This window comes from Schistocerca serialis, chromosome 9 (assembly GCF_023864345.2).
Source record: "Schistocerca serialis cubense isolate TAMUIC-IGC-003099 chromosome 9, iqSchSeri2.2, whole genome shotgun sequence".
Classification (NCBI taxonomy): domain Eukaryota; kingdom Metazoa; phylum Arthropoda; class Insecta; order Orthoptera; family Acrididae; genus Schistocerca; species Schistocerca serialis.
Genome location: NC_064646.1, coordinates 286,772,717 through 286,789,399, shown reverse-complemented (window position 1 = coordinate 286,789,399; position 16,683 = coordinate 286,772,717). Strand labels below are relative to the sequence as shown.

General features: G+C 41.8%; 1 protein-coding gene across 1 annotated transcript in view; it reads right to left on the bottom strand.

The window, feature by feature from the left end:
* Positions 1-16,683, bottom strand: part of LOC126419764 (uncharacterized) — a 148,662-nt gene that overhangs the window by 48,080 nt on the left and 83,899 nt on the right. The window contains exons 8-9 of the mRNA XM_050086939.1: positions 5,418-5,531; positions 1,461-2,134 (exon numbers count right to left, since the gene is read on the bottom strand). Coding sequence (XP_049942896.1) covers positions 1,461-2,134; positions 5,418-5,531 — 788 coding nt within the window. The remainder of the gene's footprint in view (positions 1-1,460; positions 2,135-5,417; positions 5,532-16,683) is intronic.

The following is a 16,683-nucleotide window of genomic DNA, read 5'->3' as shown; positions in this document are numbered from 1 at the left end:
TGCCGATATAAATGGCTGAACAGTGTTTACATAACTGCTGGTATGCGACATGTCGTTTCACAGGTGGCTCACCCTTTGATAGTATGTGTTTTACCAGTTACAGGGCTGGAATAGATGGTGATAGGAGGACTGATAGGGCAAGTCTTCCAGTGGGGACAATCACAGGGGTAGAAGCCAGAGGGTGGGGAGATGAGTGCAGGGGCACAGAGTCTGCCAAGGATACTGCAGAGATTGGGAGGATGATGAAAAACTATTCTAGTTGTGGTGAGCAAAATTTCAGACAGAATTGATCTCATTTCAGACAGAATGGACCTCATTTCAGGGCACGATTGCACGCAACTAGAAGCCCACTTCAAAGTTTACAACATTGAAGGTATGGCATGCATACCGTACTTCCTGCCTTATGGTAGGAGCCAATATGTACAGACTCTGTCTTAAGTTATACCAGCGCAGTGTCGATGGAGACAGACTGTTCTGATGCCGTCAATGTCTCTGCCGGTCCAGCTGTCAGAGTCAATGTCTGATGATGTGGTGCCACAGACCAGGCAGCACTATGTCCCTATAGTTCCACCTGCAGTCAACCCGACCACAGCAACTGTGTCACTGGATGCAGGCGTGCACCCCATGGCCAGTTTTTCAGGCAGTGTTTCCAGTCACTTGCAAGGTGGATATCAAGTGTCATTACATTCCTTGTCTTCTCACCTATGACCACACTCAGGCCTCCCCTTCCACTGCAGTCACATGACACAGCACTACATAAGGATGGAACGTATGGGGTGGTGGGTGGGGCAGGAATATAGCGTCTTTCACTGACTGAGGTATCCTTTAAAAATTGGTACCTCAAGATAGCGCAACCAGTAAAGTCAGTCCCTGCCAAACACACTAACTAACTGAACAACTGTAATCATAACTTATGATGACAGTATAGTTGTGGTACAGCTCTGGCTGTGTGCCAATTGCACAATTATTCTGAACATTGTATCAGTTAAGGAACTGAACAACCATTTTGTATGGAAGTGTCAGTGACAGCACTAAAGCCACATGAGAGCTCTACTTGTTTTCAAAATTAAGTATTTACCATGTTCGAATTTCAATAAATTACTAAAATTTGTGTGTGTTTTAGCATCCACTCAACCTCCTCCTGAACGAGACTAGATGTTTCAGTGATCTCTCCGTGGCATACGCCAATTAAGGGGCCTTTTTTGAGATGCGGCAATGTGGGTATGTTACGAGCGTCTGATGTCCCTTCAGGACGTGACACATACTGTCCACATGCCATGCTGTCCCACTGATTGTCAGAGACAATGAAATGCATTGTGAGTGCAGGTTTCCTTTTACATCCATTACACAGGTCGCTGAATGTAGTAATTTTCTGAATAATTATTTTTTTAAATAAGAGACACACATTAAAGTCCTAAGGATAGGGCAAAATTTTATTCTTGTTTAAGTTTATAACATACCTGACTGAAATTTCCACTGGCGAAGATATCAGAGATCCGACTATTTTCTTCTTCGGAGGAGTGTCTTCCACTTGGTCTATGATGAACAGGGACACCACTTACTTTATTCTGATCCTGAATGATCAGAGCTTTCACTGCCTCTGAACTTGAAGTTCCAGACCTCAGCTGAAGCAGTCCTGGAAATACTTGATTTATCATTTCACTTCCCAAACCGGAATCTGGTACACCCAAGACATGACACTCAGTTCCTCCTTGGTTATTAACTGCACTATTAATTGTTAGGCTGCTTTTCTCAAGGTTCCCAGTATCAGATGGAAGTTCTGCATGCAGTGTTTTCTTGCTGACACAGTAATTTCTAAAGTTTTCAGAATCTTCAGTCCACAAGTTATTTAATGATTTCACTGGATTTGAAGTCCTCTTATTCGGCTGTGCGAGAGGTGTGTCAGTAAGGCTTTCCGGTGAACACATTCCATTTTGAAAATAACTAATGGGATTTTCTTTCTGCTGGTTTTTCTTCTTCAGTGTGGAGAGTAGGAGAGCATGTTTCCATGTACTGCCACCACATTTACGTTCAAAGCATATCGGCTTCAGCAAGTTTGTGTCTAAGGCCACAGGAGTATATGATTCTGTTACGTCTGTCATATCTTCTTCATTAACTGCATCCGTCCTGGAGGCTGTATCATCCACAAGAAGAAAACATGAAGTTAAATAAACTTTTACTGCCTCAGTTAACAACAAAGAAGGAACAAAAGCAGTTAATCTGTGCCAATATCTCAGCAATTTCCATCACACAGTTCAGGCACTGAGTCATTGACAAGCATATAAACAAGACAGAATATTGCTAGCTTTTGGATGAATCTTTCATCAGAGCTATAGATTACACACAAACCTGTACAGTTACATTGTTTTTGCTTTCTATTCTTTGAGTAAGTTTTATCAGATTCAAAAATGCATTTTATTTTTAAGGCAAATATTGAGGGCGATATACACAATGCTTCAACAACCAAACCAGCTAAAGAAAAACAATACCATAAATATTATTACACTAAACATGGTCATACGAATTACATCAATGCATCTACATATACAGGGTAGGAAAAATAAAAGTAGCCAGATGAATGGATACCATTTGTGGAAGCATTGACAGAGGAGGTACAGACCTACATTTACTTTCAACAGGATGGAGCAAGGAGCAACTGCCCATACAGCCAGCCAAACCACATTACACAATCTTCATGCCTGACATAAGATGTTAGCAGAGGTCAGACAGTTGCAGCTTTAGCTGGCCACTTGGTCACATGATCTGTTAGTGCATGATTACTTTGCATGGGGAGCCCTCAAGTTTAAGGTGTATCGCAATAACTCTCGAAGTCTTCAAGGCTGCATCAGAACATTTCGGATCAGATCACAACAATTCTAGCACTCTGGCTTCGATCTGCCTTCAGCATCTTGCTGACCAGGGCCTAAATGTGCCAAGAGATGAATGGTGGTCACTTTCAACATCTGTTATAGTCAGGTTAGTACTGCGTTTCCTTTCCTCTGTTGTGTTTCTTTATATACTGGAACTCTGTTCTCTGAGCTACTTTTACTTGTTCCACCTTGTATGTGGGTGCCACTCAGCCCACACACTATGTGAATAAGTGACCAACTGTCATTATCACTTATGATGACAGTATCGTTGTGGTACAGCTTAGGCTACATGCGAATTCTTAAAATTATATCAGTTAAGGAACTGAACTACCATTTCCATGCAAGCTCTGATTTTATTACAATGATCCTTTCTCCTTATGTACATTGGCATTAATAAGATATTTGCACATTAGGAAAGAAAGTTGGTAATTAAAATTTCACAAGATCATGCCGCAATGAAAAACTCCTTTGTTTTAATGATTTCCGTATCAAATTCTGTATTATGACCATGACATGTTCTCTCCATTTCTCGATAATGCAAAACATTCTGACCTTCTTTGAACTCTCTCAATGTACTCTGTTAATCCTCTCTGATAAGGACCCAAATCATGTAGTAGTACTCCAAAAGAGGATGGACAAGAGTAACGTAGGCAATCTCTATAGTAGCGAGTGGTTATAATTAACCTTTCCCTATGTCTCATGTCATAACACGGAAACTAAATTACCATACAAGAAACAAACTTGGTAGCATTAACGTAAAGGGCATGGGAAGGAGAAATAACGCAGAAACAATTCACCTGAAACACTTTGGAACATTATACCATTACATACCGTTACCATTACTGCTACAGAAGGGGATCAATATGGTGCCAGAAGAGTCTGAAAGCACAGGATTGTATTCTGCAGCGCAGAATGAAGCGTGTCCGTAGGTATGCTGGCTACCTCTCTTGATATGCTGTGCTTCAGATCAGCACATGTGTGAATGTTCCCCTGGTAAACCCTGTCCTTCAAGTAGCCCCCCAACTACAAAACACAGGAAGCGAGATCAGGTGATAGTGCTAGCCAAGCATTTGGAAACAATGCCTGATAAACCAAATGTTTCCAAACGTGTTTCAGAGAAGCAGGTGAACTTCCGAGCGATGTACAGTGGGGCCCCATCTTGGATGAAAACTGTTGAGTTCAGTGCATCTCTCCTGTAGGGCGTGTGTAACACGCTGGTGAAGCAAATCACAGTAATGCTGACCAGTCACACTGCATGTCTTTGGTCCTTGAGTGCCAACCCGTTTAAAAAAGAATGGGCCAATGATGACTGTACCCATGAAGCCACACCATATGGTAACATGTTCATCATACAGAAGAGATTCATGCACAGTGACTGGAGGCAAATATCCCCACACTCAGCAATTCTGTGTGTTCTCCTCACCTGTCAGAGAAAAATGAGCTTCGTATGTCCGTAGAATGGTCCAGGGCCAGTCCTCGTCAACTTCAATCCTTGCGAGAAAGAGGAGAACAAAGTCAATATATCATTGTGCATCTTGTGATGCAAGCTGCTGTATGATATGGACCTTATATGGATACCATTTGAGAATGGATCAAAGCACCTTCTGAACAATGGACCACGGGATGTTTAACTGTCGTGACACAGCAGACGCACTGCCTGATAATCGAGAATTGCGTGCAGCATTGTCTGCCATAGCAACAACGATTTCATCAACCACCTGTGGTGCAACCAGTCATCGTCCTCTTCCTGGAGCGACACACAGTTCAACCAGTTGATTCGAACTTCTTCCTCATGCTCTGTACAGCAGGTGCAGAAAGGGGACCCTTCCGTCATCCTTTCAGCCGGTGATATTCTCGAAATGCAGCTGCAGCTGTACCGTTTTGATAATGGAGCCTTAACAATAACGCCCTGCTGCCTTTTGTCCAAGCTCATGCTGACACACATCAACAAATGCAATGGGAATCGTCAGATCGTGAGACTACGAATCATGATGACTGATCATGGCACCTGGTGGCCATAGTTGGAACTGGATGGCGGCACTGTGACACATGGAAATCATGCACCGCCATACTCTGGACACTAATGTAGCAACTCTTACGGTAATTAGTTTCTGTGTTAAAAATGGAAAGTTTAATTATAGCTACCCAGTACATCTGTAGCATCTTCCAAATGTTCTGCCAATAAAACGCAGTCTTTGGTTTGCCTTACCCACAACATTTTCTACTATGTGTTCTTTCCTATTTAAGTTATTCGTAATTGTAATTCGTACGTATTTAGTTGAATATGAGGCCTTTAGATTTGATTGCTTTATCATGTATCTGAAGTTTAACGGATTCCTTTTAGCACTTACGTGGATGACCTCATACTTTTCATTATTTAGTGTCAATTGCAAGTTTTTACACCATACAGATACACGTGAATTAGGGCCAGGAAAATTACAACCAATGCCTGTTCTGCATATCAGTGAAAAAATGTCGAAGTTTGATTGACACAAAATTAAATAAAAATTATTATAAAAAAAAAGAAGTAGAAAAATGTGCTGTTACCATTCTGTGATTCTGTTTCATGATTTTTCATTGGAGGTGTACACGTGAGTTCAGCGATTCTCAAGTTTCTGAGCATCTCTGGTGGTGTACTCTCGCACAGCTTATTGATGAGTGCTGGAAACACAGTGCTAGCATAAATACAAATGATACCGCCACAGGAAACAGATGCATTGTGTTTCACAATAAAATTCTGTGATCATTTCGCGAATATATTTTTATTTAGTTTTGCCAGTTTTGACAAATTAATTTATCATATTCAGGAGCTTGATATTGGATTAGGAAATGTCATGAGCTTCTTCACAGCAGCATAATGCCGTGACATGTCCATAAACGCACATATTGCATGCGATTAATAATTTACAGTAACTGTATCACAGCATTTCTGTAACTGTATCTATACACAGACGTGATTTAGTTACTCCAAATTCTCGACCTGTGTTTACAACAATCACATACAAAATGTACATTTTTTGACATATGACGGCATTATGGTTCGGCGAAGAAGAAATTAACAGATGTTAAACCAAATACTAAGATTCTGAAGATGACAAATTAAATTTATCAAAACTCGTAAAGTCAAATAAAAACATATTTGCAATTAATGACAGAATTTTATTCTGAAACATGAACTACAGCAGTCGAAAATTACAGCCATGAATAAAATAATGGAAATGAAATGAGCGTTTGGCGTCATTGGCCGGGAGGCCCCTCGCGGGGCAGGTCCGGCCGCCATATCGCAGGTCTTATCACATTCGGCGCCACATTGGGCGACCTGCACGCCGGATGGGGATGAAATGATGATGAACACAGCACATCACCCAGTCCCTGAGCGGAGAAAATCTCCGACCCAGCCGGGAATCGAACCCGGGCCCAGAGGACGGCAATCCGTCACGCTGACCACTCAGCTACTGGGGCGGACAATAAAATAATAAATCCTCTTATATAAATAATGTAAAAACAATATATTTAAATTTGTGATAAAGCAATAGTAAACCTGCATTAGATCTACTGGTCGTGTACCTAGGTCTTATAATAAAACATTCTGGAGAAGATATACTAAAATGAAGTTTGCATTTTGTTCCATTCTGCTACTCAAAAACTACTTAAACACTGAAACACCTTACGAGATGTTGAAAATACAGCAGCTGATGAAAGCCACAACTGACAATCTCCTCACATCTACTATGATCACTCTACAAGTTTCAAAAAAGATAGGGACTGCCCAAGCAATTCTGCAAGTGTAAAAAGACGCATATACAACTGCTGACAATAAAGTTTGGTGAATGAAGTAAGAACCGTGGATCGGGCAACACTGGCGACTCACAACGCTGCACCTGCATAGTGGCCGGTGTTGACAACCTGCCCCCACCGTAGTCCAATTGAGCATTGTGTGTGTTCTGTGTTAGACCTGTCGGACGAAGTTCTTGTTTAGTGGGTTGGTTATGAACTGAGAACAGGACAATGAACGAAAAAGGGTCAATTTAAAGTTTTGTTTTAAGCTTGGCAAGACATTGAAAGAAATGCATCATGCATGCAATGCTGGTACGTGTTTATGGGGATCAAGCGCTGCCCATGAAGTCCATGTACGAGTGGTTTGCCTGTTTTCAAGGAGGCCAAGAAAGTGTTTCTGACAATCCCCCTAGCGGACGACGAGCAACCACTGTCAGTGACGAAAATATTGAGAAAGTGAGGACATTAATCATGAATGACCACCGATTACATGTGCGCATGACAGTGGATGAACTGCAGATGAACTGTGAATCCATGCAACAAATCCTTACCCAGGAGTTACAGAAGAGAAAGCCTTTGTTGTCTTGTGCAACATCACTTGACTGACGATCAGAAGCAGGCACATTTAGAGGCTTCATAGGATTTTGTCGAAAGAGTGGATGTGACGTACAATTTCTTGAACCGTATTGTCACTGAGGATGAAACCTGGTGTCTCCGGTACAGCCCGTAACGAAATGGCAAAGCATGGAATGGCGCTCTCTGACATCACCTCACCAGAAAAAGGTCAGAGACAAAAAAAATCACGCATCAAAATGATACTTATGACCTTCAATAGTCAAGGCATTATCCACAAAGAATTTCTACCTGAAGGAAAGACGGTGAATGCTACACAGTACATTGAAATTTTGACATATTTCATGCAACGTCTAAGCAGGGTCCAGTATGCACAGCAAGGTTCACAGTTTTTTGTTCACGACAATGCTGGCCCACACACAACCAATATTCTCAAAAAGTTCCTGGTAAAAAAGGGAGTGGTGCAACTTGAACATCCACCATACTCGGCGGATCTCAATCCTCCAGACTTCTTCCTATTTCCTCAGATCAAACCCACTTTGAAAGGAAAGAGATTTGACGATATTCCTGACATCCAATGAAACGTGATGCGGATTTTCAACACCATCCTAAAGCAAGACTTCATGCAAAGTTTCCACAACATGTATCGCAGAGCTCAGCGATGCACAGCTATGGGAGATGATTATTTCGTAGGACAGTAAGATAACTTTAGTTCATCTACGTTAATTTTACAGGACTATTCACCAAACTTTATTGTCAGAGGATGTATACTTCTGTAACAGGCAGCGTTTAGTTCATTTTTTTATACATGTTGTGTGATTCTGAGAAGTGTTTTTTTAATTTTTTTACGTGTTTACATACTTAGCTAGACACAGAATCTTGGGAACTGACTCTTGTGTGCTGTGTCACAGCACCATACACTCAGACTGCTTTGGTTAATAGTTTCTTCATGATGTTATACAGGTTTACATAGTAAAATCCATAGGGACTGGGTTCATTGTGTCCATAAACAAGGTGAAATGGCCACTGCCAGAAGCAGCTAGAAGTTGCGTTGACCACAGGTGACAAGCTTCAGGCTGCTGCCATTGAACCTATTAACAAGTTCATTTTAGTGCACAACAAGAGAGAATGTAGCTGCGCAGACTTTTGAAACTTGTTACCCCTAACTTGCTTCTGAATGTTGCATGTATCTGAACAGGAGTATATACATCTGTGCATGAAAGTGCATACCACGATACACAAATGCTGCCGAACAGAAGGCTAAGCATTTACTTTCATATGTGGGCTTTCAAAAAGTGAAGTCATTTGTGGGTGCGCACTGCACACTTACCTTGGCATGCTGACTACATGTAATTTCGTGAAGGACGTGGCAACTTGATGCAAACGACACTATTATTTTAGCTGAACAATATACACTGAAGTCATGTTTTTTTGATATTAGAAATAAAGATTATCTGAACAATAACAAATGTGATACAGCATTAAACGAAATATGTTGTATGCTAAAAGAATGGAGGCCACAGACAACAGTGGAGGAAATAAAAAAGAAAGTGCAAACTCTGCATTCACAATATTTCTGAAAAAAGACATGTCATTAAGATCTCAAAGAGAAGTGGTGATGATAGTGAGAATGTTTATGTACCAAATGTACAGTTTTTTGGCAGATTTTGATTCGCAAGTAGCAAATGAAGGAAGGAAGATTAAGAGTTGAACATCCCATCAACAGGGTGGTCATCAGAGACTGAGTACAAGCTTGGCTTACCAAAGGATGGGGGAAGGAAATTGGTCGCGCCCTTTTACAGGACCCATCACAGAATTTACCTGGAGCAATTTATGGAAATCATAGGCCCACCATTTATAACATTTTTTATCGCTCCTGACAAATTTCCTATGTTCACCATGTTAATTCGCACCCATTTTTATGTTAACATACCAGTAACTATCCCACGATTTAAGTTTTATGAACTAATGTTCGTGGGGGGTGGGGGGTGTGTGGGGGTGGGGGGACCTTGTGTGATTGACATAAAATGATGTAGGTACTGCATTTGCCTTCAAAAGGTGTTTACATACATTACATGGTTAACTCTGTTGATACCAGGGCGCTCTACTCAGCAAATATTAAGTCAGAACAAATTGTGATTTGTATCCTGCCACTGCCAACCACAACTCGGCATAGTGGCTGATGTAAATATTACACTAGAAGCTGGAGGAATGTGCAACTTCTGAGGAACATTCATTTGTTTCTAGTTGATACCAACTTTATCTGTCATTATTGTGTGCTACAATAAGTAGTACCCTTATTTTATTGAAGCTGCATCGTTTTGACATTAATTTCACCCTGTGATAATCATCACATACAGAGGATATCCATTTCCCAGTATCTGTAACTTGCTAATATACGGTAGTTTCCTTTATGGTTCGCATACACATTGTACAGTGCGTCATTTGCTAGCTAAGATTGACAACGTTGGCAACACTGACAAGCCTGATCCTACAACCGAACTGAGTTGATTTCAATCGACACAGCTACTCTTGACAACTACCGTGCGAAGAGATGGTGTTTGTTACTTTGTTTGTGTGTACCGTGTAGCATGTTCGTAGCCTTGGGTGAAGTGATCGAAGTCTGTGGTTACTTGTTTCTTCCACGTTGTTGTTTTCTGTTGCAGTTTAAGATGGAAAAAGCCAGTACTGCTAAAAGAGACAGTAAAACCCTTTCTATGGAAGAAAAGGTACAAATTCTAGGAAGAGTTGAAGCTCACTGTGGAACACATGTTGCATTAGCACAGAGCTTAGGAATACCTGTACCTATGTGGAACGCTATCGTGAAAAACACTTATTTTGGAAAGTGCGAGTGGTGCGGAGAGGGGGAGGAGGGGGTGCCAGCTATTCAAAATACGCAGAGCTGGAGAAAATTACGAAGAAATGGTTTCAGGCAGCAAGTGCATCGAACATTCCAATGAACGGTGTGATGTTGCGCGAAAAGGCGCTGAAAGTTGCCAATGTACTTGGGATCAAGGACTTAACAGCATGTAATGGGTGGATAGATAGATTTAAGAAGAGGTACAATGTAGTTTACAAAACAGTATGCGGTGAAGAAAACAGTGTGGACATAAAATCTGTTACGGAATGGCAGAGTGACAGGTTACACGAACTTTTGAAACAATACAAACCGAAAGATATCTTCAACATTGACGATTGAGAAGCAATTACATCGCCTTGATGCAAGAATGGGTAATCACAACAGAAAATTTTTCCCATTAGTGGATTGTAGCCCTATGCATCACAGAAATATAAGTCTGCATAATGTGCAATTAGAGTTTCTGCCAGCAAACTGCGCAAGCAAATTACAGCCTTTAGATTTGGGCATTACCCATGCCTTCAAAACACGCTATAGGAAGGCAATTGTGCAGAAGGCATTAACTCTGATGGCAGCTGGGAAAAGATCCAGTCTTCTTTTAAAGTGTCAATTTTAGATGCTCTGCATTATAGTGCGAAAGCATGGACAGAAATTACAGAAGCCATCATCTCCAATTGCAACCAAAAAGCAGGATTCATTGAAGCTAACAGAAATGTATCTGACACATCACGAGTGAGTGTTAATGACAACGGTGAAAAACTGCTTGCTTCATGATTTCTGACACATTGATGACGATGTTGTCACTGTGGAAAGTGTTTCTGTTGATGACGTGATTGACTTTCAAACAGAAGAAAACACAGAAAGTGACAGTGACAGTGATGAGGACAACGAAGTTCCCTCATTCGCAGTTGTTAATGCAGCAGTGGAAACAACTAAAGATATGTATTTCAGCTGCAGATGTTGATGACAAAGTTTTCCATTGTGTTTATGAACTCTGAAACCACACAGAAAAAATTCATCAGAAAAAATTAAAACAACCCTCAATTTTGGATTTTTTTTGCTAAAAAGTAGTAACTACTGTACCCATTTGCTCACATCGCATTTAGAGACCAACTAAATTGAAGGTCAGTATAATAAATATAAATGGTATATTAATGTTTTGTAAATGTGTGTTTAAAATCCACAAGTGTAGTTTGCTTTCCTTCCCTGTAATATTGCTCTGGATACAGACTGATTTCTATCGTTAACCCGATGTCTACATTGACTTGAAAGTGTCAATTTGGCTGTGAGCTGAGGAAGCCGTTGAGTAATAATAATGAGCGTATGGCACTGGTGGCCGGCAGACCCCTCGTGGGGCGGTTCGGCCGCCACTCCCCAAGTTCTTTAACGCCACTATGGCAACTTGCGAGTGAATGAGGATGAAATGATGATGAAAGACACACAACACCAAGTCATCTTGAGGCAGAGAAAATCCTTGACCCCACCGGGAACCGAACCCAGGACCCCGTGTGCGGGAATGGAGAACGCTACCGCAAGACCACGAGCCGCGGACAGCCACTGGGTGTGAAACCAAGACTGCAATGACAATTTGATGTGTAATGTAGAGCCATATTTAATGCACTTTACAATATTTCACACATCTACATCTACATAGATACTCTGCAAATCACATTTAAGTGCCTGGCAGAGGGTTCATCGAACCACCTTCACAATTCTCTATTATTCCAATCTCATATAGCGAGCTCTGATTTCCCTTATTTTATCATGGTGATCGTTCCGCCCTATGTAGGTCAGTGTCAACAAAATATTTTTGCATTCGGAGGAGAAAGCTGGTGAGTGGAATTTCGTGAGAAGATTCCACCGCAACGAAAAACGCCTTTCTTTTAATGATTTCCAGCCCAAATCCTGTATCATTTCTGTGACACTCTCTCCCATATTTTGCGATAATACAAAACATGCTGCCTTTCTTTGAACTTTTTCGATGTACTCCGTCAGTCCCACCTGGTAAGGATCCTACACCGCACAGCAGTATTCTAAAAGAGAACGGATAAGCGTAGTGTAGGCAGTCTCCTTAGTCGGTCTGTTACATTTTCTAAGTGTCCTGCCAATAAAACACAGCCTTTGGATAGCCTTCCCCACAACATTTTCTGTGTGTTTTTTCCAAGTTAAGTTGTTTGTAATTGTAATACCTAGGTATTTAGATGAATTTATGGCTCTGAGATTAGACTGATTTATTGTGTAACCGAAGTTTAACAAATTCCTTATAGTACTTTTAGTGTGGATGACCTCACTCTTTTCATTATTTAGGGCCAACTGCCACTTTTCGCACCATTCAGATATTCAAACAACCGAAGTTGGCTGCTTAGATTGTCTCCAAAATCGTTTATATAGATAAGGAACAGCAAAGGGCCTTTAACACGACCTTGGGGAACCCCTGAAATCACTTCTGTTTTACTCTATGACTTTCTGTCAATTACTATGAACTGTGACCTCTCTGACAGGAAATCACAGATCCAGTCACGTAACTGAGACGATATTCTATAAGCACACAATTTTACTACGAGCCGCTTGTGTGGTACAGTGTCAAAAGCCTTCCGGAAATCCAGGAATATGGAATAGATCTGAAATCCCTTGTCAATAGCACTCAGCACTTCATGCGAATAAAGAGCTAGTTGTGTTTCACAGGAACGACGTTTTCTAAGCCCATGTTGACTGTGTGTCAATAGACCGTTTCCTTCAAGGTAATTCATAATGTTCGAACACAATATATGTTCTAAAATCCTAATGCATATTGATGCTAACGATATGGGCCTGTAATTTAGTGGATTACTCCTACTACCTTTCTTGAATATTGGTGTGACCTATGCAACTTTCCACTCTTTGGGTACAGATATTTCGTCGAGCGAACGGTTGCATTTGATTGTTAAGTATGGAGCTAATGTATCAGCATACTCCGAAAGGAACCTAATTGGTATACAGTCTGGACCAGAAGACTTGAATTTATTAAGTGATTTGAGTTGCTTCACTACTCTGAGGATATTTACTTCTATGTTACTCATGTTGGCAGCTGTTCTCGATTCAAAATCTGGAATATTTAGTTCATCGTCTTTTGTGAAGGCATTTCAGAAGGTTGTGTTTAATATATCTGCTTTGGCAGCTCTGTCTTCGATAGCATCTCCATTGCTATTGCGCAGAGAAGGCACTGATTGTTTCTTGCCGCTAATATACTTCACATACGACCAGAATCTCTTTGGATTTTCTGCCAGGTTTTGAGACAAAGTTTCGTTGTGGAAACTGTTATAGGCGTCTCGCATTGAACTCCGCGCTAAGTTTCGAGCTTCTGTAAAGGATCGCCAATCTTGGGGATTTTGCGTCTGTTTAAATTTGGCGTGTTTGTTTCATTGTTTGTGCAGCAGTGTTGTGACCTGTTTTGTGTACCAAGGAGGATCAGCTCCGTAGTTTGTCAGTTTATTTGGTATAAACTTCTTAACTGCTGCTGATACTATTTCTTTGAATTTAAGCCACATCTGGTCTACATTTATATTATTTATTTGGAATGAGTGGAGATTGTCTCTCAGGAAGGCATCACGTGAATTTTTATCTGCTTTTCTGAATAGGTATATTTTTGGCTTATTTTTCGAGGATTTGGGGATTACAATATTCAATCTCGCTATGACAACCCTGTGTTCACTAATCCCTATATCGGTTTTGATGCTGGTTATTAATTTAGGATTATTTGTTGCTAAGAGGTCAAGTGTGTTTTCACAACCGTTTACTATTCGCGTGGGCTCATGAAGTAACTGTTCCAAATAATTTTTAGAGAATGCGTTTAGCATAATTTTGGATGATATTTTATGCGTACCTCCGGAATTAAACACGTACTTTCGCCAACATATCGAGGGTAAATTAAAGTCACCACCAACTAACCAACTATTATCGTATGAGCCAGATACGTGTTTGAAATCAAATGCAAGTTTTCGTTGAACCTTTCAACAACTGTATCATCTGAACTGGGAGGTCGGTAAAAGGATCCAATTATTATTTTATTTCGGTTGCCAACTATGACCTCTGTCCATACTAACTCACAGGAACTATCTACTTCAATTTTGTGACAAGATAAACTAATTCCGACAGCAACAAACACGCCACTGCCAACCGTTTTTAGCGTATCTTTTCGGAAAACCGTTAGGTTCTTTACAAAAATTTCAGCTGGTTAGCCAGCTTTCAGAGCCTATAACGATATGAGCATCAGTGCTTTCTATTGGTGCTTGGAGCTCTGGTACTTTCCCGACACAGCTACGGCAATTTACAACTGTTACACCAATGGTTCCTGTATCTATGTTATTCCTGTGTTCAGCCTGCACCCTTTGTGACTGAAGCCCCTCTTGTGTTTTCCCAGACCCTCTAACCTACAAAACCACCCAGTCCATGCCACACAGCCCCTGCTACCTGTGTAGCCGCCTTCTGCGTTTAGTGTGCACCTGACCTATTCAGCGGAACCCGAAACTCTACCACCCTTTGGCGCAAGTCGAGGTTATCTGCAGCCTACACGGCCGCATAACCGTCTGAGCCTCTGTTTCAGACCCTCCACTCGGCTCTGTACCAGAGGTCCACAATCGGTCCTGTCGACTATGCTGCAAATGGTCAGCTTTGCTTTCATCTTGCAAGCAAGACTGGCAGCCTTTACCACTTCTGTTAGCAGCTCGAAACCAGACAGAATCTCTTCTGATTCAAAGCGACGCACATCATTGGTACCGACGTGAGTAACCACCTGCAGTTGGCTGCACCCTGCGCTCTTCATGGCATCTGGGAGGACCCTTTCCACATCTGAAATGACTCCGCCCAGTATGCAAACAGAGTGCACATTGGTTTTCTTACCCTCCTTGTCAACCAACTCCCTAAGGGGCCCCATGACACGTCTAACGTTGGAGCTCCTAACTACCAATAGTCCCACCCTTTGCGATTGCCCACATATTGCAGGCTGAGTGGTTTCCTCTGAAACAGGACAGGCAACAGCATCCGGCTCAGCGACAGTGTCAGCCACAGACAACACCTGGAACCTGTATGTCAGACAAACCTGGAAGGCCTTACGTGTGGCCGCCTGGGAAGTCTTTTGCCACCTGCTTCGCCCCGGGGCGACACCCCACTCGACCACAGGTGAGGGGTCAGCCCCAGTGTGAGCAGTAACTGGGTTGGCCACTGGTGAGGACCGATCAGAGGACTTCGACATGCTGAACGTCTGCTGGATCCCCACAGCCGGCCCACAACAGTGGTGTCCATCCACTGCAGGCTCAAACTGTGTAACCAAAGCCATCACAGCCTGAAGCTGAGAGCGAAGTGCTACCAACTCGGTTCGCATCCGCACTCAATAATCGCAGTCCCTGTCCATACCAAAGACCGTGGAAAACTTAACTATGCAGATAAATGGACTATCGGCACGTGCTGCGCAACTCTAATGTAGACGAAAACGCACGAACTATGTCTAGTAATAAGCAGATATTCAAGAACCTAATTACTGAAGCACTCAGGTGAAACTAAATAATTTGCCCCTGATAAGGAACTTGTAATATATCACTAAATCGGTTTACATTTTGTCGCAAACGAAAACAAGAGAACTGTGGCTATTAGATTTTAAATTTACACGCAGAAACTCAAGAAACTAAACTATTAAAGGACACAAATGATATAATAAAATTCGCTCCTGGTTAGGAACTCGTAAATGTCACAAAAGCGGTATGCTTATCTGTTGCTGCATCTGTCGCGGTCGGCTACTACTGCCTGACTATATATTTACAAAATCAAAAACAGCACTGTAAAGTGGCCAGTGCTGTATACATCTGCTGACATCACTTTCGCAAGTAAGTTACACTAAAAATGACTGGAAGCTGTTTTGAATGCCAACTGTAGACTAGAGCCGGCTGGAATGGCCGAGCGGTTCTAGGCGCTTCAGTCTGGAACCGCGCGACCCCTATGGTCGCAGGTTCGAATCCTGCCTCAGGCATGGATGTGTGTCATGTCCTTAGGTTAGTTAGGTTTAAGTAGTTCTAAGTTCTAGGGGACTGATGACATCAGAAGAGAAGTCCCGTAGTGCTCAGAGCCATTTGAACCATTTTTGTAGACTAGAGACTGTCAGCCACTCACTCTCAACTGATGGGAAACACATCACAGGAGGCAGTTCAGAAGGCACAGCAGCAACAACTGCAGTTTCTAAGGAATTCCATTGACTATCTTCACTCATGCTCGGACATTCCTGAAGCCTGATGTCCATTCACACATCCTTTGAAGTGCAGAATGCAGTGTGCACTTAAGTAAATGTGGAAAGTCATTTGTGGTTAGAGGGGCCACAGAGTGCACATATGTACTGCATGTATGTGGAGCAAGCTAATGTGGCTCTGAGTACGAAAAGGAAATCAGCAGTACTTGCTTTCTCTGCGGCTGCTGTTTCAAATGCTGTACGGTTACTCTTAACTTCCAAACTGCTGCAGCTTGAGGTTATGTTCAAACTAACTTTGAAGTTTGCATGAATGTCGACAATTTAAGCACTGCAGCTCCAAGATGGAATCAAGAACTTCGATATTTTAACTTCATACTCAGTAGTAATAGTAG